Here is a 23,129-nt window from a genome sequence, read left to right as displayed (position 1 = left end):
CCTAAAGGTGGTGTACGTGGTTGCGTTTTCAACTTCCCTTGAGCAGTGGAGTAAGTGCATACCATCTAAATTTGCTTCGTGAAGACTCTCGTGGATACTTCCAGAGCATCTGTTAAATAATGTTCTTTTGGGGGTGTGCCTCAGAGTAGCTTTAAAAAAAATCTCTCCTTCCTTTATGATTGTTTCTATGACTTCTTGCTATGGAACAAGCCGCCCCCAGACTTCGTGGCCTAACAATTTATGATCTCATTAGCCTGCGGATGGACTGGGCTCAGCTGGGCAGGTCTTCCGCTCCACGGGATGTCGGCCGAGGCGGCGCGGGCTGCCAGTCCCGGAAGGCTCACTCCCATGGCTGGCAGTCGACGTCGGTCGTTGGCAGAGAGCTCAGCGAGGGCCGTCAACTGGAGGAGCTGCGTGTGGCCGGTGCTTCTCCCGGCATGGCAGCCGCATCCTGGAAGGGAAGGAGGAAGCGGAAGCAGAAGCGTCCCGTCCTCCGTCCTCCGAAGGGCTGGATGCAGAGCGGGCGTGGACCCACGGGCACTGCCCTCTGTCGGTGAAGCAGCCCCGGGGCCAGCCCAGATCCCCCAAAATAAAAAAAAATCCGCCTCTCAATGCAGATTGGCAAAGCAAGGGCAGCCATCCCTAGTGCCCGCCCCCGACCCCCCCAAGTCATCACGTGTGCACCTGCTCGGAGGAGGAAATGACTGTCTCCTGACAGCAGAGACTGAACGGAAGGACGGTGGTGGGCTGTGAGCTGGTTGCTGTTTGGCGGCGGACCTATTTTACAAAATTCTACTCTGGTGACTGTGGGTCCGTTGTCCTCCGTTCATCCACACAGACATTCCTGGGTGGAAGGCGCGAGTCTCCCCATTTTACGGGGTGGGGGGCAGTTGTGACTCAGACGTGTGTGTGTGTTGGCGGGGGGGGAGTGTCTGAAGTCACGCGGACGGCAGGCGCAGGGCTGGGGCCGACATCCCGGGGAGGCTGAGGCGCCATCCCCCGTGTGGAGTTCCTCACTTCCAGTTTTAGTCTGTCCTCTCCGTCGCCTGCGGGAAGAATTCCTGGAAAATTCCTGAACGCCCTGATTATGCCTGGGAAGGACCACGGCGTGTGTTGGTTTGGGGGAAACGTGGAAAAGAGCGAAGTAAGGAGCCGTCACTCGCATCGGTCCCTCTGACGACATTATTTCTCGAATACAAGACGCAGCTCTCGAAAGGGTCGAAGAAACCCTCAGGCCGTTTTTTCCTCTTTTGTGCTTGTTTTCCATCCTGTTGGTGGCTGAAGTCTGCATGGGCCTCATCCCTCCAGGCTCGCAGGAGTCGGGGTCAGGATGAGTCTTGCATTAACGGAGGAATCACAGGAAGGTGAGGGGAATGAGGTTTCTCGGGTTATTCCGGCTCACTGGTGACCCTCATGTAGAGATGGCCGTTCACGATTCCTCTAGTGGGAACCTCGTGAAGCATCACTAATGCACCTTCCCAAACTTTAAAAAGAGGGGTGGGGTGGAAGGGCTTCCTAAGAGACGATGAAGTTATGTTGCCCTTTGGGTATTTGCCACCTGTTTTAAGTATCCCATTTTTCTTTAGAGGGTCCCAAACCTAACAAAACAATTACTGCTTAATGAAATTTGCATAAATAATCATGATTATTGGTCTCGCCCATAATGCTCTTATTTCAGTGATTTCCAATAGATTTGAAAGGCAGTGTCGTGCTCTGTGTTTTGGAATTTTATATGCCATGTTCTGCCTGGGGTTTTGTTTGTTAACCGGTTTGAAATGGTTGCTGAATTATCTGTATTGGGGAAGTACAGACAGATGGATGCAATGAGGTGACTTACTAGAGGTCATATAATAGGTTCAGAAAGGAAGCCAATCAAAATCTTTGAGATGCTGCCATGTTTTACAGGGTTGCAGCATGGTCCTGTGCCCCTGGGCCACTGTGTGATGCAGGGCAGGTGGCTATTCTTCATGCACTGCCTCTGCTGGGGGAGCTAGAGCTCCAGGTACCCTCACTTGTTCCCATCTGTAAAATGGGTCCATGACACTTACCTTGCAAGCTTGCCATAAACTTAAATAAGAGTATATTTAAAGACCCTGATATGTATGGTACTCAGTAAATGGACCTTTACCCCCACATTTAGTTCTGAAAATATTTTTGAAATATTTTGAAAATATTTTTGAAATTTTTCAGAAAAGCCAAAATGTTTTACAGGTAATACCTGGATACTCATCATCAGTATGTACCATTCAAGTTAGCAGGTTTGTTTTCTGTGTTTCTACCCACTTCTCCTGCTGGTATATATGTTTCTGTTTTGTATTATTGACTGGGTTCCCTTTCAAACCTGGGGAGTTTTTGAGGTCCAATACTGTGTCCTTCTGGTTTCCAGTCCTAGGATAGTACTGAGTGCTTGGTCAGTACTGAATTAACTGTGGTTAAGTAAGTGGATATGTTCAAGCACAGCACCACTTGGTGGACTAGTGCTGTCCAAGTGCTGTCCAATAGAACATTCTCCAGTGATGGAAATAATGCTGCGTGTCCATTATGTAGCCACTTGCCCTGCGTGGCACTGGAAATGTGGCTAATATGTCTGAGGAACTGAATTTTTTATTTCACTTTAATCTATTAAGGTTTCAGTAGCTGCACATGGCTGGTGGTGACTGTATTGAACCAGGCAGCTTTCCCATACTCCAGCTACTAATATTTTTTCAATATTTGTTCCTTCTCTTGAGTTCCCTTTCCCTTTCGCCATTCTTCTTTCCTATTGCTATTAAGGAGCTCTAATTATCTCTTTATGTAGATGGTGAATAGGCTGTTGGAGGATGTAAACAGAGTAAGTAGGGTGGTGATTTCAGTCATTGTTTAACTTGTTTTCCTTCTGGGTGGAACTAGTTTTCCTGCGGCCTGGCTAATGCGTAGCAGCACTTGACTAACATATTACAGAACTAAACCAAGATTTTCCCAGCATCCCAGTGGGCTGGACTCCAGTTCTATTTCTTGTAGCAATCATATCCCCATATCCCGTGGCATTAAATTCTATTCCTGTGCTCCCTGCCCTCTTGGCTTTCAAATGGACACACAGTATATCTTCCTACATATTTTTTTTTTAAAGATTTTATTTATTTGACAGAGAGAGATGAAAAGTAGGCAGAGAGGCAGGCAGAGAGAGAGGAGGAAGCAGGCTCCCTGCTGAGCAGAGAGTCCATGTGGGGCTTGATCCCAGGACCCTGAGATCATGACCTGAGCTAAAGGCAGCGGCTTAACCCACTGAGCCACCCAGGCTACATTTTCAAGCTGCATTTTCACTTCCTACATTTTCCTACATTTTCAAGCTGCATTTCAACTCATTTGAAATATCTTCAGCTTCAGGGAGGCAGAGAGGAACAGGCCACACTGTAGGGAAGGCTCACTGTGTGTTCTAGAAAATGCCATGCTGTCTCTCCCAGAGGCCCCTTCTTCTGCTCACGTATGTGTGCTCTGCTTTGTTACCCAGTGCCCGTGCACAGTAGGGGCGCAAGAAGCACAGTGTAGATAGTTCAGGAATAACGAACTTAAAATTCAGAACGTCTCAAGTGGTCTCTGATTTATTTGTATGTTTTTGGGTCCCTCCGAACACGTGAAGGAAACTTAGAGGGAGTTGTCAAAACTTGGGAAGTTCAAGTTGGCTGTTATGGCAGGCCCTTATCAATGGGTTAGCCGGAACACTCGCTTGAATGGGTATGGGAGGTTTCCTTGGACTTCTAGTACTTGTTTTGATATCCTAGGAATGGATTTTCTGATGATCCTTCCTGTTACCCAGAACATGGTCATCTCTCCCCCTTTTTTTATTGTCCATCCCAAGAAATGATGTAAAGAAGGTAAATAGAAATAAGACCAAATCAACAATCAAGAGGAACTTTTGAACAAGGTTTGTTCTCTCTGCCTGGGCCCCAAATGATTTCAAGTTGTGATTGATTTTCATTAGAATGCAAAACCACCATCATCATAATTAATATTTATTAAGTGCATATTATCTGCTAAGTGCACCAAATGAATTATGTCATTTGGGGAAGGCCGTGTTATTGCTCAGTTGTACAGATGAGAGTTCCCAGGCACAGGCAGGTTCTGGTACCCAATTCAGGTCTCCCAGGTAGGAGTAAGCAGTTGGAAATTCCTGTCCCAGCTTTGAATAATGTGGGTAGCCTTCCCTCTGCCAACAATGCAAGGCAAACTCCTATTTGCTTTGTTGGGAGGGGGAAATAAGAAAGTTGGAAGCCTCAGAACCCACAGAATAACAAAAGGGTTTCCAAGTGAAAGCTGGAAACAATACATTTTTAACAAAATGGGCAGTTACTCTAATTGCTGTGCCCCTACTGTTCAGTTCCTTTTTATGTCCTAATTCATTAAATTATGTGCACACATAGGCTTATTATTTACAGATGTATGCACTTTTAACTGGCTCATATGAACCAGATGTTTCACGAAAGGTAACAGAGAGCAAGTGATCTAAACCCTCCTTTAGTGGGTATCAAGTGAGTATTATAGCCCATTACCTGCAGGTCTTTTGCTATTATTTTGAACTGCAATGTCCAGTATGGGGAGAAGAATTCAATCTGTCCCCTGGAGGAACAAATAAAAATACAACGACCCTATAAGCAGACATCTGCATCTCAAAATAAAAGAGGGTGTGTGCAGGTGAAAGGCAGGTGGTGTTCACATGTGGGCTCAGGTGGATATGAATGAGTTTTATAAGCAATTTGAGGAGAAAAAAAAAAAGGGCCCATTTTATTCCAGTCAACTTTAAAAAAAAATTTAAGGGCCTTATTCTATGTTATTTTAATCATGACTCTCTCAGAATTTATAGCTGAGCAATTATCATACTCCTTTTCATGCAAAATTTCTTAATAATTTTTAGATGGAATTATTCCAGTTGCTCTTGGGCCTGACAAGAATGCATGCAAAGCGTACAGTACATGAGATGCCAAATTATCATCTATCGGATTCTAAAAGAGTTGAAGTGAGCCCTTTCTACAGGTTCTTTATGGCTCCACCAAAATAATCTTTAATTAACAATTATGGAACTATTTCACTTATTGCTATTTAACAAACCAACTCAATACTTAGTAGCTTGAAACACAATTTATCATTAACTTTTGAGGTTCTGTCTCATTGGGCTCTTTCACTTGGGTGTAGTTGCAAGTGACCGGAGCTGGACTCACCTTTGGGTTTGACCTGGCTAGATGTTCAAGAAGGCTTGTCACGTGTCCAGTTCCCCAGCTGAGGTTGCTGAACAGCCAGAGACTGCCATAGCATCTTTCTCTCCTCGTGGCCTCCTCTTAGGACACGGGCTTCCTTATGGCATGGTGGTCACAGGGCCCTGTACATGGCTTCCCCTAGAATAACCATTCCCAGAAACCCAGATGGAAGCTGCGAGGCTTCTTAGGACCTAGCCTCACGGGTCACACAGCATTACTCTTGCCACATTCTATTGATCAGCTGGAAATCACAGTAGCGGCTCAGGTTCAAGAAGAAGGACCTTACACATTGGCGTGGATTCCTGAAGGGGTGGTTCATTGACCAGACCATCTGTGGAGACCACTTACCATACAAATAGCCGTAAAAATAAATGTATACCTCTTTGTCAAGGCAAGGTAACACGGCCTAATTAAAAATAAGCATGGCCAGTTCACATTGCAATGAACTGGGTGGTGTGTGTCAGTGGACAGTCCTTTCAATACCTCCTTAGAACATTGGGGAGTGATAATAGTCACCCCTCAGAGTCCACAGTGAGATTTATTGGTAACGAGTTGTCTGCTGTCTAAACAACAAAAAAAATCAGAGCAAAAAGATGGCTGAAAAATATGTCATTTTGCACACTGAAAGCTGGAAACCGTCACAACTGAAATATAAAATGGGACATGAAATATTAAGTGGCATATTAGGTTTATTGCATATATGACCATGAGAGTGCATTTTATTTTGTCTTATGGAGCTCTAAAAAAAATCCATGTAATGGATTAAAGGTATTAAAACTCCCATATTCTGCCTGGCTCTGGGCCAGGGAATAAGGCACGATAAATAATCCCAATAGACAGAATATGTAGGAAGGAATTTTAAAATGTATTTATGATAGACATATTGACCTCCCTAACTAATAAAAATGTGTCCATGAGGTTAGTTTTGAAGGAAATGTGCAGACCTTACACATTTATAGTGCATATAAATACTATATGCACTATAGTGTTAGCATCCTTAAAATACTTCCCACATCTCTGTGACATATGGCTGTCATGGTCTATCTTTACCCTGGAAGCAAAGAAAAGCATGGATTTTATAGGAACATGTCCAGTTACTATAAGAAGGGATAGTTTTAATTTCCTTTATCTTAAAGCAGGGGTCAGGAAACTAAGCCAAATCTGGCTTGTAGTATGTTTTTATAAATAATGTTTTATTGGAACATGCCACGCCTGTTCATTTCTGTCTTGTCTAGCGCTGCTTTCTTCCTCCAGTGGCAGAGTTGAATCGCTGTGACAGAGACCATATGGCCCACAAGACTGGAAATATTTACTATGTGGCCCTTATCAGAAAAAGTTTGCTGACCTTGTCCTAAGACATGAACAAATTAATAAGATGCTTTAGAATAGAAATGAGTGCTTTAGTTTCTCATTGATAATAACCCTGTATGTGGATTCTGGAAGCCTGTTCTAGATCAAGCCATTTCCTTTGTGACCTTCACCAAGTCTTGTAGCTTCTCTGTGTAGCTTCACACTTTAATGGAGATTAAAAAACTGATAATGATCAAGGCGTGGGTGGCCCAGTTGGTTAAGTGCTGCCTTCAGCTCAGGTCACAGTTCCAGGGTCCTGGGATCCAGTCCTGAATCAGGCTCATTGCCTGGCAGGGAGCCTGCTTCTCCCTCTGCCTGCTGCTCCCCCTGCTTGTTCTCTCTCTACCATATAAATCAAATCTTTAAAAAAAAATTATAAAAATTTTTAAAAACTGATAATGATAATAATCCCTGCTCTTCTTCACACTCTTGTCATAAGCGAGCAAATGGGATGATGTGAGAGCCAACACATGAAGTGTTTGAGTCTTTTTCTGCCAGGTAATATGTGCTGTTTGTAGATCCCACTGACCTGGCTACAATGTCTCATTTATATGATATCGCATATGAGAATTTCTTTTTCTTTTTCTTTTTCTTTTTCTTTTTTAAAGATTTTATTTATTTATTTGACAGACAGAGATCACAAGTAGGCAGAGAGGCAGGCAGAGAGAGAGGAGGAAGCAGGCTCCCCACCGAGCAGAGAGCCCAATGTGAGGCTAGATCCCAGGACTCTGGGATCATGACCTGAGCTGAAGGTAGAGGCTTTAACCCACTGAGCCACCCAGGCGCCCCACATATGAGAATTTCTATGCAGATTTTTTTCTTTCACTCAGAGGTTTTCAGCTACCGTGAATTGAGCCCCTTCTGTGTACCAGGCATTCTTTTAAGCACTGAGTAGTGCCTCAGGAGGTGGTCAGAGATGCTGTTTCTGAGGGTGCTGTGTACATGGAATGAGGACAGGCCAGGAAAGCCCATGAAGAGAGGACTGTAGTAGCACTTTGGCTTAATGCCTGACTGGCTGAGAAGGAAGGGACTGTTGAGAGAGATCATAAGGAGGCAAAGCTGACACATACTGCTTTACTTGTGTTGGCTTGTAAAGAATCTCTTCTGTAAGCATGGCCGCTATTTGGGTAAGGAAAATGCAAGTGAAGGTCAGCAAATCAAGACATGAGTCTAAAGTGTAGGAGAAAGATGGGAAGGGTGGGGTGCCGTATGGCTCAGTCAGTGGAGCGTGCCACTCTTGATCTTGGGGTTGGGAGTTCAAGCCCCATGTTAGGTGTAGAGATGACTTAAAAATAAAATCATAAAAAAAAAAAAAGATCAGAAGGTGAATGACATTGAGATTCAGCAGCACAAGTGTGATCCTCGATACCTTAACGATGTAACTCTGCTTGTGTGACACTTCTATGGGACAGGCATTGTGCTCCTGCTTGTCACTGTGTCCCTTTACAGTGATTTATCATTTAATGCTCACAATGACCTAATGAGGGATACACTCTCATGCTATACAAGGAAAAATTGAAGCTCAGAGAAGTTAAGTGACTTGCTCACAGTCACACAGTAAGTAGCAGAATTAGGATTTGAACACAGACCAGCCGCCTTCAGAATTCACACTTCCAACCCCACAAGCCTCAACTTATCTGTAAAGATGGGAAATTCCCTGAAAGAAGGAATATCCAAAAAAGACCCAAGCTTGGGGACTCCTCCCAGTTGGAAGACTGGTGATCATTTCTCTGAGTTAATTTTTCAAGTTTCCTTTGGCAATGTCTTTTTAAAGAACTACAATTAAAACACTTTGAAACTGTCATTGTTCTCGAGAAATACTGAAAAATCACTGTTATGAAAGAAAAACACAACCGTGATAGCATCTCCATAAACTTCATTCCATATGGAAACTTCAGAATTTTGTCAGTGTCCCCACATGCATCATGTTGACCTGATATGCTATGCTCTCGTCTCCAGCACTAACAAAGTCTCCTTCTTACTCTCAGTCAGCTAGAAGGTGCAGGGAGGATGGGCACTGTTGTCCTGCTTCTAGTGCCTCTCCCTCCCATCCCCGGTCCTCCTGGGAAGAGTAGTGCAGGCCCTCATTTGGAGCTTTCCAGATCTATAGACAGTGACCCAGGAGCATGGCACAGCTTTCAAATTCTGGACCAATTAAGCTTTGGTTAAAGGAGTGTATACGTGACGCACTGGCAAGAGAGGGAAAACTAGCTTAGGCGTGGGGCTTCCAGAGCTGTCCCCCTGTCTCCCTCTCCTCACCCCAAAACCTGGCAGTTGTGCAGACCACATTTGGCCCGAGTTACTGCCCTGACAGTGTGTAATCACACGCCCTTGGAGCACGGCCAGAGGCCTCTGGAACCTTGATTTTAGCTGCTGCCATCCTGCCTACTGGGGGTTGGTTTCTCGTCAGGGCAGGGAAGATATGGGAGGGGCTTGTGGGTGTGTGTGGGTGTGTCCTGGCCTTCTAATTCCTGTGTTTGCTTCTCGGGGACTTTCCTACTTTATTGCTCTGACTGGAAAGAAAAGAGGGTATTATTTCTGAATGCTTAGTTTCTTTTTTACTTTCCCAGTTTTATTTTTGGTCCTTATGCTGGGATAACACTGTGTGTGTGTGTGTCTTTCTGTCTGTCCATCTTAGGTATAGCCTATATATTCTCAGACTGGCTGGCAGGGACTATGCCATCGTCTTGCCCAAGAAGTTCCGTGTGGTACGAATGATGTCATTGTCTTCTGCCAACACCTGGGGCACTCTCCTTCTCATGAACCCCAGACCATGTGCATTCCCATCCCTGCCCATGCTGTCCGTGTGGCCTTGAACAGTGCCACTGTGCCCCCAGTCTCTTGCCTGTAAGAACAAAACAGGAAGACTACTTATCTCCTGGGGTCATTATGGGGGCCAAATGAATTAATCTGTGGAACATGCTTAGAACAGATGGGAGTAGTAGCTCGGCCACAGCACACGTTCCACAAAGATTAACTGTTAATATTGTTGCACTGTTTCATTTGACTAGACTCTAGAGATTGTTTCTGTCACCTTCTCAGGGAACAATATTAGTCATGTTAAGATAGGATTTACCCACCTTTCACCAAATACTCTAATCATGAAGTGGTAGCTATTATTTTTATGTATTTTTTATGGAGTTCACAAAGTGTCAAACCTACCACGTAGTAAGTGTGCTTGCCATCTCCACTTTTCAGGTTGGGGACATGGAAGCTCTGGAAGTGAAAGTGACTGCTGGTATGTGGCAGAGTTAGGAACCTGGTTTCTGCCTTCGGTCTGCTAGGATGCCAGGCCCACCTCTCTGGTGCTGCAGGAAATCACCTTATTTGCTGTCCCACTGCTTTGTCCTAAAGTCTCCACACAAGTAGCATCCTTACCCTGATCAGCGTTTTCAACCTCAGCACCATTTACAATTTGGGCCAGATAATTCATTTGGGGTGAAGGGGGGGAGCAGAGCTGTCTTGTTCTTTGTGTTATGTTTCAAAGCATCCCTGCCCTCTGCCCACTAAATGCCAGTAGCAGCCCCCAATTATGACAGCCACAATGTCTCCAGACATTGTAGAATGTCCCTTGGGGGGGGGGGCAAAATCAATGCTGGTTAAGAACTGCTCCCCTAGATCAAGGAAGATAGAAGAGAAATGTTGGGCGGAGGGTGGGGAGGTAAGGGTTGGCTATCACTTATTAAGCACTAACTGTGTGCCAGGGAAGTTGCAAATATTGTCTCTGTTTCACCAACAGGAATTTTTTTAGGATTAGCTGCATTTTTCTGAAAGAAATACTAGGGCTGAAAGAAGTAAACTGTATTGCCATTAAATTAGTAAGTGGCAGAAGAAGGATCCAAATCCAGGTTCATCTGGCAGGAAAGCCCACGCCCTTCCCATCACTTCCTACGTATCGTTTTCTGCAGGCTTATGGTGTTTTAGTTCTTTTTAGAAACCAAGAAAACCCACACAGGATTAAATGGGCTCAGAGTTATTTTGATACCACTCACGAGTGTATACCTTTAAAAACTAAACAAAACCAAAAAACTTCTTTGCAGCCCACTTACAACCAAGTAAGCAGAGCATCATATTGGTGAGAAAGATCGTTTAGGCTCAATTTCAGTGTCACCACACTTGAACTTTCTCACCTCTTGGAATATAGCAAGGATCCCCATATGACAAAGCCTGATTTCATTGTCCTCTTTCTTAAATATAGTATTCTGGCAGATTTCTCCTCATAACTTTTCTGTTAGGCTGATATCACCGTGGTTTTTAATAGATATTAGCAGTGCATAAGCAAAGAATTTTGTATCTCAGATGATATATATTTTAGTGCTCCGGTTTTAATCAACTTTATGTGCAGGAAATTTGAACAGATAATAGAATGTCATTTATTAGTGCAATAATTGCTTTTTTAGAAATTATGGGAATCCTGATTAGAAGTGGAATATTGAACTGAATCATTTGGTGTTGAGATAAACTCTTCAGGGGGACCTTAATATTGCGATGCAATTAGCTTCATCTATACGTGGCTCCCGAGACCAGTTCCAGCATTTGCTCAGTTAATGCAGCTCCATTTCTGATGCCTCTCAGTTCACATCATTAACAAGTAGTTAGATGTGTCGGCCTGTTAAGTGATTTTAAGGGAGAATTTATTTGAACCCTGTCATAAGCTATCTTAGTATGTCCTAGAAAATAGTGATATAAAGCATCGTCTGTTAAAAACGTCACCCAAAACAACCTATGAGATAATTTTCGACTATGTTCCTTGAAGCAAGAAAGCGTATTATCAAAATGAAATGTAGGTGTTGAATGTGTCATGGTCCCTTATGAAAATATGACAGCACTTCCCATGGTAGAAGTCAGTCCCAGGAATAATTTCTCTTGCTGGCCGTGAGCCCAGGCAGGTGTAGCAGTAATACAGAGTGATTAGTGGATGCTGAACTACTCCCTCTCTCTCTCTCTCTCTCTTTCTCTCTTTTTAAAGCCCAAACTATCTTGTCGAATTTAACCATGTCTGGAATCGGTGTCTGGAAAATTATAACCATGAATGAAAAGAAAGGGAGGTACACACTCCTACTTTTCTCAAATTGGAATAAACTCACCTGACCAGACCAGACCCAGTGACGTTTCTAGCAAAGAAGATAAATGAGGGAGTTGGAAAAAGAGAAGGCAAAAGCTGTGGGTTTTCATAGAATAATAGCTATGTCTATGAAACCATTTCAGTCTCTTGTAAAGGCTGAGAGTCGTGTTGTGTTTTTTAAATTCCTAATTCTGAGTTCTTAATTCTAAGGCCCCAGGTTCCTGGTTCTGCCCCTCCCCCTGGTTTGGGGGGAGGAGTTAAATGAGGTAATACATATTAAGCAAGGAGTACAGCCCCTGGCTCCTAGTAAGGGCTCAGTAACTAGCAGATAGTAGTTGTTCAGGCTCTTCCCCAGCAACTTTGAACCCACTGCCAGCTAAAATCCACTGCCAGAATTCCGTGGGAGAGAACGAAGACTTCTGGCTTCTGGTGAGCGTAAACAAACACAGAGCCCGAAGTTCTCAAGGTATTAAGTACTTAACAAGGTGGAGTATTTAGTAAGGACCTATGCAAAGGGGAAGATGACAGGGTTCCCATGCCAACTTGACTCAGCAAAATGTTTGGGATTTTCAGGAAGTTAGGGCAGTAGCAAGACATTTTTAAGTCATGGTGTCTCAAACGTTGCTAATGTGCATAGGAATTCTCAGGGATTTTAAGATGCCTATCTTGATTCTGCAGGCCTCTCTCTCGGGTGGAGCTGAGAGCCTGACTTTTAACCAGTTCCCAGGTGATGCTGATGCTGCCGGTCCGGGGACGAAACTGGAAAAGCAAAGCTTTCTTTAAGGACTGCAAAATCAAAGTCTTCCCCTGGCCCCTGCTTTTGTCCCCTGCCTGTGTTCAGCACCTGTTGCATGTGTGGTCAGAATAGCAGGGATTCTCATAACCCAGCTCCAGCCCTCGGCCAGGATCCCGGGTGACCCGGGCAAACACACACTCCTTCAGGGTCACGGGCAGGTTACTGAGTCAAGACTGCCAGAGCCTGCGTTGATGTTTTCCTTCTCCCCCCACCCCCCTTCTTTGACTGCCCCAAACCCTGGACTAATCTTGGAGCTGCTTAATAATAAGAAATCCAGCAGCAGAGTGAGGGGAGACAATTTTAAAGCAAAGGTTTTCTTGTTTGGCAATTACCTAACTTCACAATGCGATTTACAGATTTGCAAATTCCATGTGTGTGGAAACAAACTGCTTCTCCTGAAAGATGATTAAAAGCTGACCTTCCCTACCCGCCCCCCCAAGCTCCCACCCCGCCTCCCATCGGGCGACAGTTTGGAGGGTTTTAAATGAGCGACAGTTTGGAGGGTTTTTTTTTTCTCTTTTCTCCCCCCATTCTAACGTTTTGGGGCATGTAAATTATATTTTAATAAAACGTCTATACCCGTGCTCACACGCGCATGCGGACACGCAGACAGCGGTGAATCTGGTTCTAATTACTTGTACTTTAGTTGAACTTTGGCGTTTCCTTTGACTTTCTCCCTAATGTATGTGAGCTGTGGGCCTTGCAATCCTGCAGTGAGTCCACAGAAAAAGGGGGAAAAAATCCAGACCGGCTCTCTTTGTTGCCAACAAAAATGAAGCCCCACTGAATGTTTTGACCAAATGCAACACTTTGCTATTCTCCCTTAATTAGCTGAAATTACTCCCTCCCACCGGGTCCCGGAGCTCTGGGCTCAAAATTCCCCCGGGGCCATGCAGGAAATGCCTTTTGCTTTACAACTCCTTTTTCTTTTAAGGCTCAGCTGCCCAGAGAGTGCATTAAAATACTGTCTTAATCATGGAAGGTTCTAGTAAAAAGACAGGGCTTTCATAACGTTTGATGCCTGCCTGCCGCTAATCAGGCCCAACATAAAATCCCGAAATCTGTCAACATGGTTTAGGCAGCACTAAATTAGTTCTCACAAAGAAAAAAAAACTAGTATACTGTGCTCTCTCTTAAAAATGTTATCTGCTACTTAATCTAACCTTTAGAAAAATGCCAAGCATGTTAGGAATCGTGAAGGGAGCTATTGTTGGAGACTTTCCGTGTGTTTAAATGACACTCAGGTGTGTTGTAACAACAAGGACATTTATACTGTGTTTTCTCAGGTGAGTTGAGTTCGTGAGTGCCAAGTGCTCTTAAATAGGCAACAGCGTTAATTCTTTCTTTCTTCCTTTCTTCTTCTTCTTCTTCTTGTTTTGTTTTGTTTTATTTGGGGGATGAATTAACCCCCGGAGTTGTGGCAGAGTTCAAGAAAGCAGTGTCACTTGGGAGCGCTGGTCTTCTGCTCTCACACCAGCTCTGTCTGTGGAGATTCCCTTTAGTTTGTTTTTGTTTTGTCTACAGACCGCTGGATCTCAAGCCCGTCAGAGTAGGGCTTCTCCCAGATAGTCTGGCGTAATAGCTTTGGGATACAATCTGGGCATTAGAATGTTTAAAAGCTCCCTACATTGGTCTAATGTACAACCGCCTCAGAGAGCCACTGTATTATATTCTCGTTTTTGGTTTATTTTCCATCTGGCAAAACCATCAAGACTAAGGCATTATACCACGCACCATCCATAGCATAGAACACAATATCTGGCATGCTGTGGTCTAGTTACTCAGCAGAATAAGTGATTGAACACATGACCATCCACCACACAAACATGGGAAGGTTCATAGCATTACTGGTGAAATCACCACAGCTTTAATAAAAGTCTAGAGCCATCACTATTGATCGCTGACAACAGAACATTTCCATTCATGGCACCTGTTCAGGAAAAGCATTCTGGATTCATCCATTTGTTACAAGTGACTCTTATCCACAGAAAAAGGCTTTTAGCAAACTTTGTAAAATGTTTTGGGGTTTGTGAGGTCTCCTGCCTTTTTAAAAGTGTGCTTTGCCCTGAGTTTCTTGGGTATTAAATTGCCCAAGTTCTGTTTCCTCTCTTTGGGAGGGTGAAATGCTGGATTCCCTTTAGGACATGTATTTGAAGTGACATATTTATGGAAATTACCACCCACTTTTGAAATTCAGGGCATAACTCTGACAGCTGAATCCAGCCCTAACAGAATTCTATTTACAACTTTCCTAGACAAGCCAGATTAGCTGTTCTACACGAGCGAGTAGAACATTAAAACACACACACCCCACATTGCTTCTGTGGCAAACACAATGCAGGATTGATCGCGGTGGTGATGACATAACTCTGTCAGAGTTGTTGAAACACTTGGGTGGAAGTAGAGCCGTACAAATAAAACCAATCCAAGACTTTGGGGAGGCATTTAGGGAAGGACTCCCTTGTATTGATATATGGGGAGTGACCTAGCTTTTCTAGAAGTCGGTTTATCAACATGAAGTAAAAAGTAACAAAACATTTCTAAATAACCATACCTTTTGAGCTAGTAATTCCACCTCAGAGAATTTATCTTAAATAGGCATGTGCTGAGATTAGTTAGAAAGAGGGTCATCATAATGGAATGTTTTGCAGGAAAAATATTTATGGGCAAGGAAATAAACGCATGACGTAATAAGTTAAACAGAGTCCCAAACAAAATCTACAGTAAAAGTCTTCTTTAGTAAACAAACAAACAAACCGGAATCATTTATCTGGCTAGGAAAGTAGTCTGGAAGGGTGTATGCTGGGGTGATAACCATGCTTTTTCTCTGAGTAGAAGGTTGGGGGTGATTCTCTGCATGTTTGTTTTTCTTAGATTTTAACAAAGAGCCACACATTATTCCGTACTTTTAACCAGTACTGTTTTCTTGTTGATGTCATTATTACTCATTTGCTTCCAATGAAGCTGATTAGCTTAGTGTTGGGAGTGCTTTTGCACTGAACAGCTCAATAGCTGATCTGATAAGCTTTAGTGACTTCTCGGATGCTAACTTTTGTGTAGAATACTTGTCATAATGGTGCCAAGCTGCCCAGAGTAAGGGCCGTCTTTGTCCCAGACATCTTCTAACCAGTAAAGACTGTAATAGATTTATCTGCTAGCCCTGCATCACTGTAATGAATTCATTCCAAGATACTTCTGAATTATGAAAATACTATAATTATAGTTGATTCTACTCCAAAAGGGTAATTAATTTTTTAAGAAGCAAATGAGTATATGAAAGCTATTTGATTTGTAATTGTGTTACCTTAATGCCTTAGAGGGGCACTTAGTACTTGGAATGGAAACGCAAAGGGAGCAGGGGAAAGTTCATGTATTCATTCACAAATATTTATAGATATCCTACCTACTATGTGCCAGGACCTCTTCTTGGCCTGGAACGTAGTTGCAAATGATGCAGGTAAGTTCCATGGCCTCATGAAATCCGGAGTTGGAAGGTAACAGGTAGAATATAAAATTGTGCATAAACAAATGTTCTAAATTTTGGTATACTAGTCAGGGTTTTACAGAAAATAAAATAATGGGGTATAGTGATCAGGAGGGAGAAGGGACATCTTAGAAAAGACATCTTGGAGGAGGTGACATTTAAGATCTAAGAGGTGAAGAAATGTTACCAGACATGTGGCAGTCTGAGAATTTCCAGGTATGTTTACCTGGTTAGTGCAGTAGCCTTATGTTGGTACAAAAGCTTGCCCTATTCAGGAGATGGAATAGAAGCTAAGTGTTTAGAGGTCTGATAAATGACAATGATGATCTCAGTGATGTTGATGTTACTAAGGGGCCGTATCATAAAGAGCCTTGTAGAATGCAATAATGAGATTGACTTTGATCTAATTGGCGACTAGTGGAGGGCCTTAGACAAGTAAGGGAGGTGAATTGCTTTTACCTTTTTGAAAGGTTATCTGACTCTGTATTTGAAGAAGGGACCCAGGGGTAGGAGCACAGGCACAGGGAGACCATTGAAGAGGCTGTTGCAGTAGCTCAGGTGAGGGATGATGGTGGCCTGCTGGCCTGGCATGGTAGCAGGATGATGAGATGAGGATGGATCCACAAGGTGTGTAAGAAGTAGAGTTGCCCCATCTTCCTGAAGGTTTGGCTATCGGACAATAAGGTCAATAGAATATCTAGTCTGGAAGATTGTGAGTAGTGGAACAACTGGAAAGCTTACACTCTGGGGAATATACTGTATATTGTAAAGAAATTTGGAGGTTGGAATATTCTGGAACATTACTGAATGACTTTGGGTCACTCACTCCCTTCCCCATTTCCATCACACTTTGTGTGCATTTTTGCCTGTGATAGGAAAAGGACCAGGTCTTGACTTGGAACATAAATCTGGTAAGAAGGGATGGGAGAATAAATTCTGTGAATTCCTATTTCCCATGGAATTTGGGTGGTTAAAAAATGAAATGGGGAAATCCTGTATTTTTAAATCTAGGAAAAAGAGCAGAATGACTCTGCCATCATCAGTATAACCCACTGCTTCTCAAACATTAATTGTATATTTGGCAATCTGAGGGTTTTGTTCAAAATCAGATTCTGATTCCCAAGGCCTGAGCGGGGGCCTGATGCTCTGTTTTCTTATTAGCTCTAAGTGGACACTGAGGCCGCTGGTCCAAGGAGCAGTCTTGGAGTAGCCAAGGTCTTACCGATTTTGTTATTAATGACGATCTGTCGTGGCTGCATGGCCCTCCCCAGATGCTTGCCCAGTGGCTGCTGTGGGCATTTTCTCCATTTGTCTTGGGAAACTTACTTTTGGCTAAGTGAGCAACTGGGTCAAAAAAGTCATTTCAGAGACTCCATGTGCCTCAGAAGCTAAGGAAAACAAAGAGCAGAAAGACCGGGTGTTGCAGGGTGAAGATCTCACTTTGGTCTTGGTTCTACGAACCGGCCTGTTGATCTTGGACGAGTCATGGCACTTCCCCAGTTTCTGTTTCCCTCAGGGGCAGCATGGAGAGAAAATCATGTCCCTCAGTGCTGGGACGCACCATGAAGGAGAGGGGCAAATATGCTTGCTCTGTGAACGGTAGAGCACCACAATCCTGTCCATGTCCCCACAGCCTGGCCGACAACGACCCGTGTTTTTGTGGGCCTGTTTTTGCTGGTGTTCTTGCTGAACTTGGCACTGGGACCTATGATTTCGCTGGTGAAAAAGAAATGAAATGACCCATTTTCTCTTTTTTTCTCCCCTCCACCCGCCACCCCGACCCATCTCCACCACAGCAATTGAAACACAGAGCACCAGCTCTGAGGAACTGGTCCCGAGCCCTCCGTCTCCACTTCCTCCCCCCCGTGTGTACAAACCCTGCTTCGTCTGCCAGGACAAATCATCGGGGTACCACTATGGAGTCAGCGCCTGTGAGGGCTGTAAGGTCAGTACCCGCGCCTCTGCACCCTGCGTGTGTTCCTTTTCCATGTGCTCTGTTGGGTGGGGGGAACCTGCTCAGCTCTAGAAACCGGCTGCTTTGCCATCTTGAAATGCCACCTCTACTGTGGGGGGCTCGGTTGTATTTGATGGTTGCATTTCTTCCTTCTCTCTCATTAGTTAAAAACTCAGAAACTTCTGCAAATGACTGATGGGGGCCAAATGTTTCTAGGGCCCTTAAAATAACAGAACAGTTCTTTTCAGGTAACAAGAGCTTTTTGAAGGAGTCCTGAAAAGCATCATCCTGTTTCTCTTTAGAACATGCCGTCTGCTGTCTTTGTAGTTTTATTTTATTTTTAAATATGACTGACAGTCCACTAAATCAACTTGCTGCGAATCCAAGGTTGAAATTGGGATTTATCTTCTGGCTGTTTCCTCAGCCCTGTGGCCTTTGAATTACAGTTTGATTTTCAGCCTGTAGGGACTTGCTACCGTGTGCGCATGTCATAAATTCAGGAGAGCTGGATTTAAAATTCCAGCCTATGGAGTGGTGGAGGCTGAACATGTGTCAGAGAGGATATGGCTGCTTTGAATCAAGCCAGACAATTCCTATCGTGTCCAACAGTCTTAATTGAATGAAAGAGCTGCTTTTTTTTTTTTTTTTTGAGAGAGAGAGAAAAGAAACGAAGAATGACTTCATAAACAAATCCAGCTCATCCACAGTTTTTCAAAGGAGCTATGACTGTTTTGAACTAGCCCTTTTCCAGATAGACAGCCATTTTAGGGTCCCTCCTACAGCTGGTCAGATCTGTTCTGTATATAGATCCATTGGATGATTCATTGCAATTTTCAGCATGCTGGAATATCACAGGTGCTCCCATCAGGTGCCCTGTGGCATTTTGTATTTGGCTTGTCAGAGTTAGCATCTGTTGTCAGCATATGGATTGGTTGGGCACTACGGTGTAACAAACCCTCCTAAAGCTGGAGGGCCCAAGATGACCACCCTGCGTTTAGTTTCCGGTTCTGTGGGACAGCACTTTAAGCCTGGTTCCTCTGGGTGGTTCACCTGCCCTCAGCTACTCTCTGCTGTGTATCTCCAGTCAGCTGCAGGTTCCCTCCGTGGCTCTGCTTCTGGGGGTTACCGAAGGCTCCTGTTGGGTGTCTCACCTCTCCCCCTTGTGGTCTCTAGTGCCTGTTGGGCTGGTACTGGGTTATTTGCACAGGCAGTGTTCTGGAAGGAAGAACAGAGGCATATGAGGTATCCTGAGGCCCGGGCTCACACGTGGCACAGTGTCTCTGCTGACGTGTTCTGTTGGTCAAAGTAAGTCATAAGCCAGTGAGACTTGGGAGGTGGGAACAGAAACTCAACTGTCTAATGCAAAGGGCAGCAAAGTCACGTTCTAAGAGGGAGGAATACAGGGTAAGGACAAGGGGGATCATTTTAGTATGGAGTCTGTCATGCTGAATGCCTTACAGTCCATGCCCCAGAGCGGATAGGGTCCTAGCTTGAGTACACAGCACCACACTCAAGTCTGGAGAGTCGTGGGTGCTTAAAGATAGAGGTTGAGCAGACACAGAAATGTCACTCTGCCCCTGAAATTATGAGTTTTCTCCTCTTTTCAAGCTACTGCAATAAACATGGATTATTTTACTGAGCGAGGCTACTTTAGGGAACATCTCTCTGCCTCTGGGATTGTGTTGGTTGTTTTAAAGGAGTGTCCTTTCCTCCAGTAGCTTCAGATAAGGTGATCGGGAAAGTTCACACGGCTGCCAGTTGGCAGCTAGATGAAAAGCCAAACATTTGTGCGTCTAATTATTACTTTTATTATTGATTGCTAGCTGAACCTACTTAACTTTATCCTGACAGCCACAGCCAAACACAAGTTGACTTTGTCCACTTGTTGTGCAATATATAAATAAACCCTTTCCTAATGATCATTTGGAGTGAAATGAAAAGACACTCCTTTATTTCAAAAAATGTTAAGTCACGTCCTGTCCAGAAATGGCTCGGAATGTGGTTATATTCTAACTCAGCTTACCTGCTCCTGTTCTGTCCTGGGAAAAGAAATTACCCCACATCTCTCTTCTCTGCCACATTCCAGGCCCTACAATATTCAGCTGTTTCACAATCTGTACAGTACACAGTGTTTTAATGAGCTCTTAGTCAGCTAATTTCCTTGACCTCTTGTTTTAATTTTGGACTCTGACTCTTTTTAGGAAAAACCCCAACAACAACAAAACCCATACCAGAACAGGCAACGTTGATAAACTTGATGAAGGCAGTCAGAGTCTTGTTATGGTGTAGCTGTTTATCAGAGTAAAAGCCCAATAAGGCTGGTCAGCCAGTTGTCGGATTTGAGGGTTTTTGTATCGTGGGTGGATCTCTGAAAATATGGGCTGCCTTTCCCCTAGGTTGTTGAGAAAGACTGCTCTGCATTTTGGCTTACTGGGAAAACATAGTGGTAGAATTCACAGAACTGACCACCATAAGGGCAAGGTATAATAATGTAACAGCCAAAGGAGAGAAACACAATTTAAAAAAATTAAATATAATTGTTACCATTTTTTTAAAGGAGTTACTAAAACAGTGCAAAATTTATTATGTAAAAAATAGAAAATTAAAACCACCATAGTTCTATGCTGGGAGAAAACCTCTGCTAAATATGTTTTTCTATGAGTGCATATATATATGTATTATTATTTTTGGCTTTTAGAAAAATAGAAGTTTATGTTAGATGCTGGTTTTAATCTGCTTTTTAAATTTAATAGTCTTTCATGATCAAAATGTAAACAACTGCATAGTTTTTGTGGTTATAACATTAATGTAGTAATTTATGGTTATTTCATAATTTATTTAATGAATTCCGTGTTCATTTAAAGTGTTTTCAGTTTTTCTCTATTACAAGTAATACTTTAATGTACAGCCGTGAGGTATATCTGTGATCTTTTTTTTTTTTTTTTTTTTTAGGATAAATTAGTAGAATTCAAATTTCTGGGTCATTGGCTTTGAACATTCTTAAGGCTTTTGATACAAATGGCCAAAATGTCCTCTAAAGGAGATATATCAGTTTAAGTTCTGCTAATCTGTTCAAAGTTAATTGTATTTGGGGCACCTGGGTGGCTCAGTCAGTTAGGCATCGGCCTTCAGCTGGGATCCTGGAATCCTGGGATCAAGTTCCACAATGGGCTTTCTGCTTGGTGGAGAGCATGCTTCTCCCTCAACTCCCTCTGCCTACTGCTCCATCTGCTTGTACTTTTCTCTCCCTCTCACTCTTAATTGTGTTAGAGATTATCTACTAGGAATCTCTTCCATGTGATAATAAGGTAATGAATCAAAAACAACTTCTCTTCTGGAATTCTGCCTCTCTTTACTTAGGGTGTTTATAATGGGCCCGATGCATGTTATCCTTTTGGCCTCCCAGCAGATACACCATGGGTCCCTGATTGACCATAAGGGCTGGCCCATTTCTTGGCTAGGGATCAAAGATCACTATTCTGGGTTGGGAGCCCTGCTCTAAAATAGGACCCCTAAAGAGAACCCAGTTTATATCTATAAGAAATAATGCCCAAGGTGGCTTCAGCCTGTCCTGACCAGGATGACCTTATTGACTATTGTTTGGGAAAGAGAACCTTCTGTTTTCTTAGGTAACAGTGGCATTCTCAAACTCAAATTTAAGGAATGGGTTATGGTCCGCCTCTTGGAATGGCCAGTGGTTACTGTGTTAACACAGCATTACCATGGCAACATAACCACTAGATGCACCATTGGGATGTCCCCTTTAGGGGATTTTCAGCTGAACCATGGCAGTTTTTTGCAGGGGACAAAGAGTACATAAAGTGAACAGGTGTTGTGCTTAGCCAAGAAGGTTCAGCAATAGAGAGTGATAAAGCTGATTTTCATGTGTCCTTCAGAAACCGTGTCATTGCTCATAGCTATAATATATGCACAGTTTGGGGCTTTATCATATTTTATATTGATTATGGAGTTTAGAGTAAGCATACCAGGATTTGAATTCTAGTTAGACTATTTGATAACTCTGTGACCTTGGGCACACATCTTTAGTTCTCTGTGTCTCTCTGTTCTCATCTGGAAAAATGGAGATAAGAAACCATCTATTTCATAATATTGCTGCGAGTATAAAATGAGTTACTACGAAACATATAGACAGTACTTGGCAAATAGTAAGTGGTATATACATTCAGTTATAGTCTGTGTTATCAATAATTTAATGACTTTCCATGGCGGTGTAACATCAGTTATGCTCTCAGTACTCTTTCTTATAAAACTCTTTTACCAATTCTCTATTTCTTTATACCAAAAATAAACACTGCCTCTTTCCTTCAAGATTTAGTTTAAGACCCAACCACTCCACTGAATCTACCCTGATTACTCCAGTATGGGGGTTGGCAAATGGTTTCCATAAAGAGCCAGGTAGTAACTATTTTAGTTTTGAAGGCCATCTGGTCTCTGTCCCAACTACTCAACTCTGTCACTGTAGTATGAAAGGAGCCACAGACAATATGGCAAACAATGGCCGTGGGTTTGTTTCAATAAAGCTTTATATTTTTTAAAGATTTTATTTACTTATTGGAGAGAGAGAGACAGAATGAGTGGGGGTAGAGGGGCAAAGGGAGAGAGAGAGAGAGAGAAGCAGACTTCCTGCTGAGCTGGGATCACCCCCCCATCCTCTCACCTCCTTGCAGTGGGACTCAATCCCAGGACCTGGAGATCATGACCTGAGCTGAAGGCAGATGCTTAATCAACTGAGCCATCCAGGTGTCCCAATAAAACTTTATTTATAGAAATAAGCAGTGGGCCACACTTGGCCCTTGGCCTCATCCTGAGCTCTGCTAAAGTGCAAGAGGATGTATTCTTTCTTATGATTTCTAAAACTCAAGAGCTGATGCTCTCATGCCAGAGGTGCCAGGCCAGTTGTTTCTGGTGGACTGTAGGCTGGGGAATGCAGTACTTCTTTTCCACTTGCTTCAGAAATGGTGTTTTAAAAAGTTGATGTCTCCTTACCCAGAGCTCCAAGGTGGGAACTTTAAGACTCCTCTCTCTCTCTGTTTTTACTGTACCCCTTTAGTCTCACTGAGCTCCCACTTCTTTATCATCCAAAGTTACAGAAATTAGCAGTTTCCTTATAAGTGAGTTGCTTCCAGGAGCACCTAGCATCTTACTTTGGAGAGGTTTGTGGGATGTGTTTAATGAGGGGCTGTCTTAGTAAGATTTTCTTGCTTAAAAAATAACCCAATCAATGCTTG

The 23,129-nt window shown here is 43.3% G+C and overlaps 1 protein-coding gene across 6 annotated transcripts in view; it reads left to right on the top strand.

Moving 5' to 3' along the window:
- The window catches only part of RARB (retinoic acid receptor beta), a 725,834-nt gene that overhangs the window by 572,079 nt on the left and 130,626 nt on the right, over positions 1-23,129 (top strand). For 5 of the 6 annotated variants that reach the window (XM_032327731.1, XM_032327902.1, XM_032327988.1 and 2 more), the window contains one exon: positions 17,723-17,871. In XM_032327731.1, the coding sequence (XP_032183622.1) occupies positions 17,723-17,871 (149 nt within the window). Of the gene's footprint in view, positions 1-1,400; positions 1,405-7,282; positions 7,289-17,722; positions 17,872-23,129 lie in introns of those variants that run through there. The other variant, XM_032328131.1, reaches the window with a different exon arrangement.

Source organism: Mustela erminea, chromosome 1 (assembly GCF_009829155.1).
Source record: "Mustela erminea isolate mMusErm1 chromosome 1, mMusErm1.Pri, whole genome shotgun sequence".
NCBI classification, from domain to species: domain Eukaryota; kingdom Metazoa; phylum Chordata; class Mammalia; order Carnivora; family Mustelidae; genus Mustela; species Mustela erminea.
This window is presented reverse-complemented; position numbering and strand designations above follow the sequence as displayed.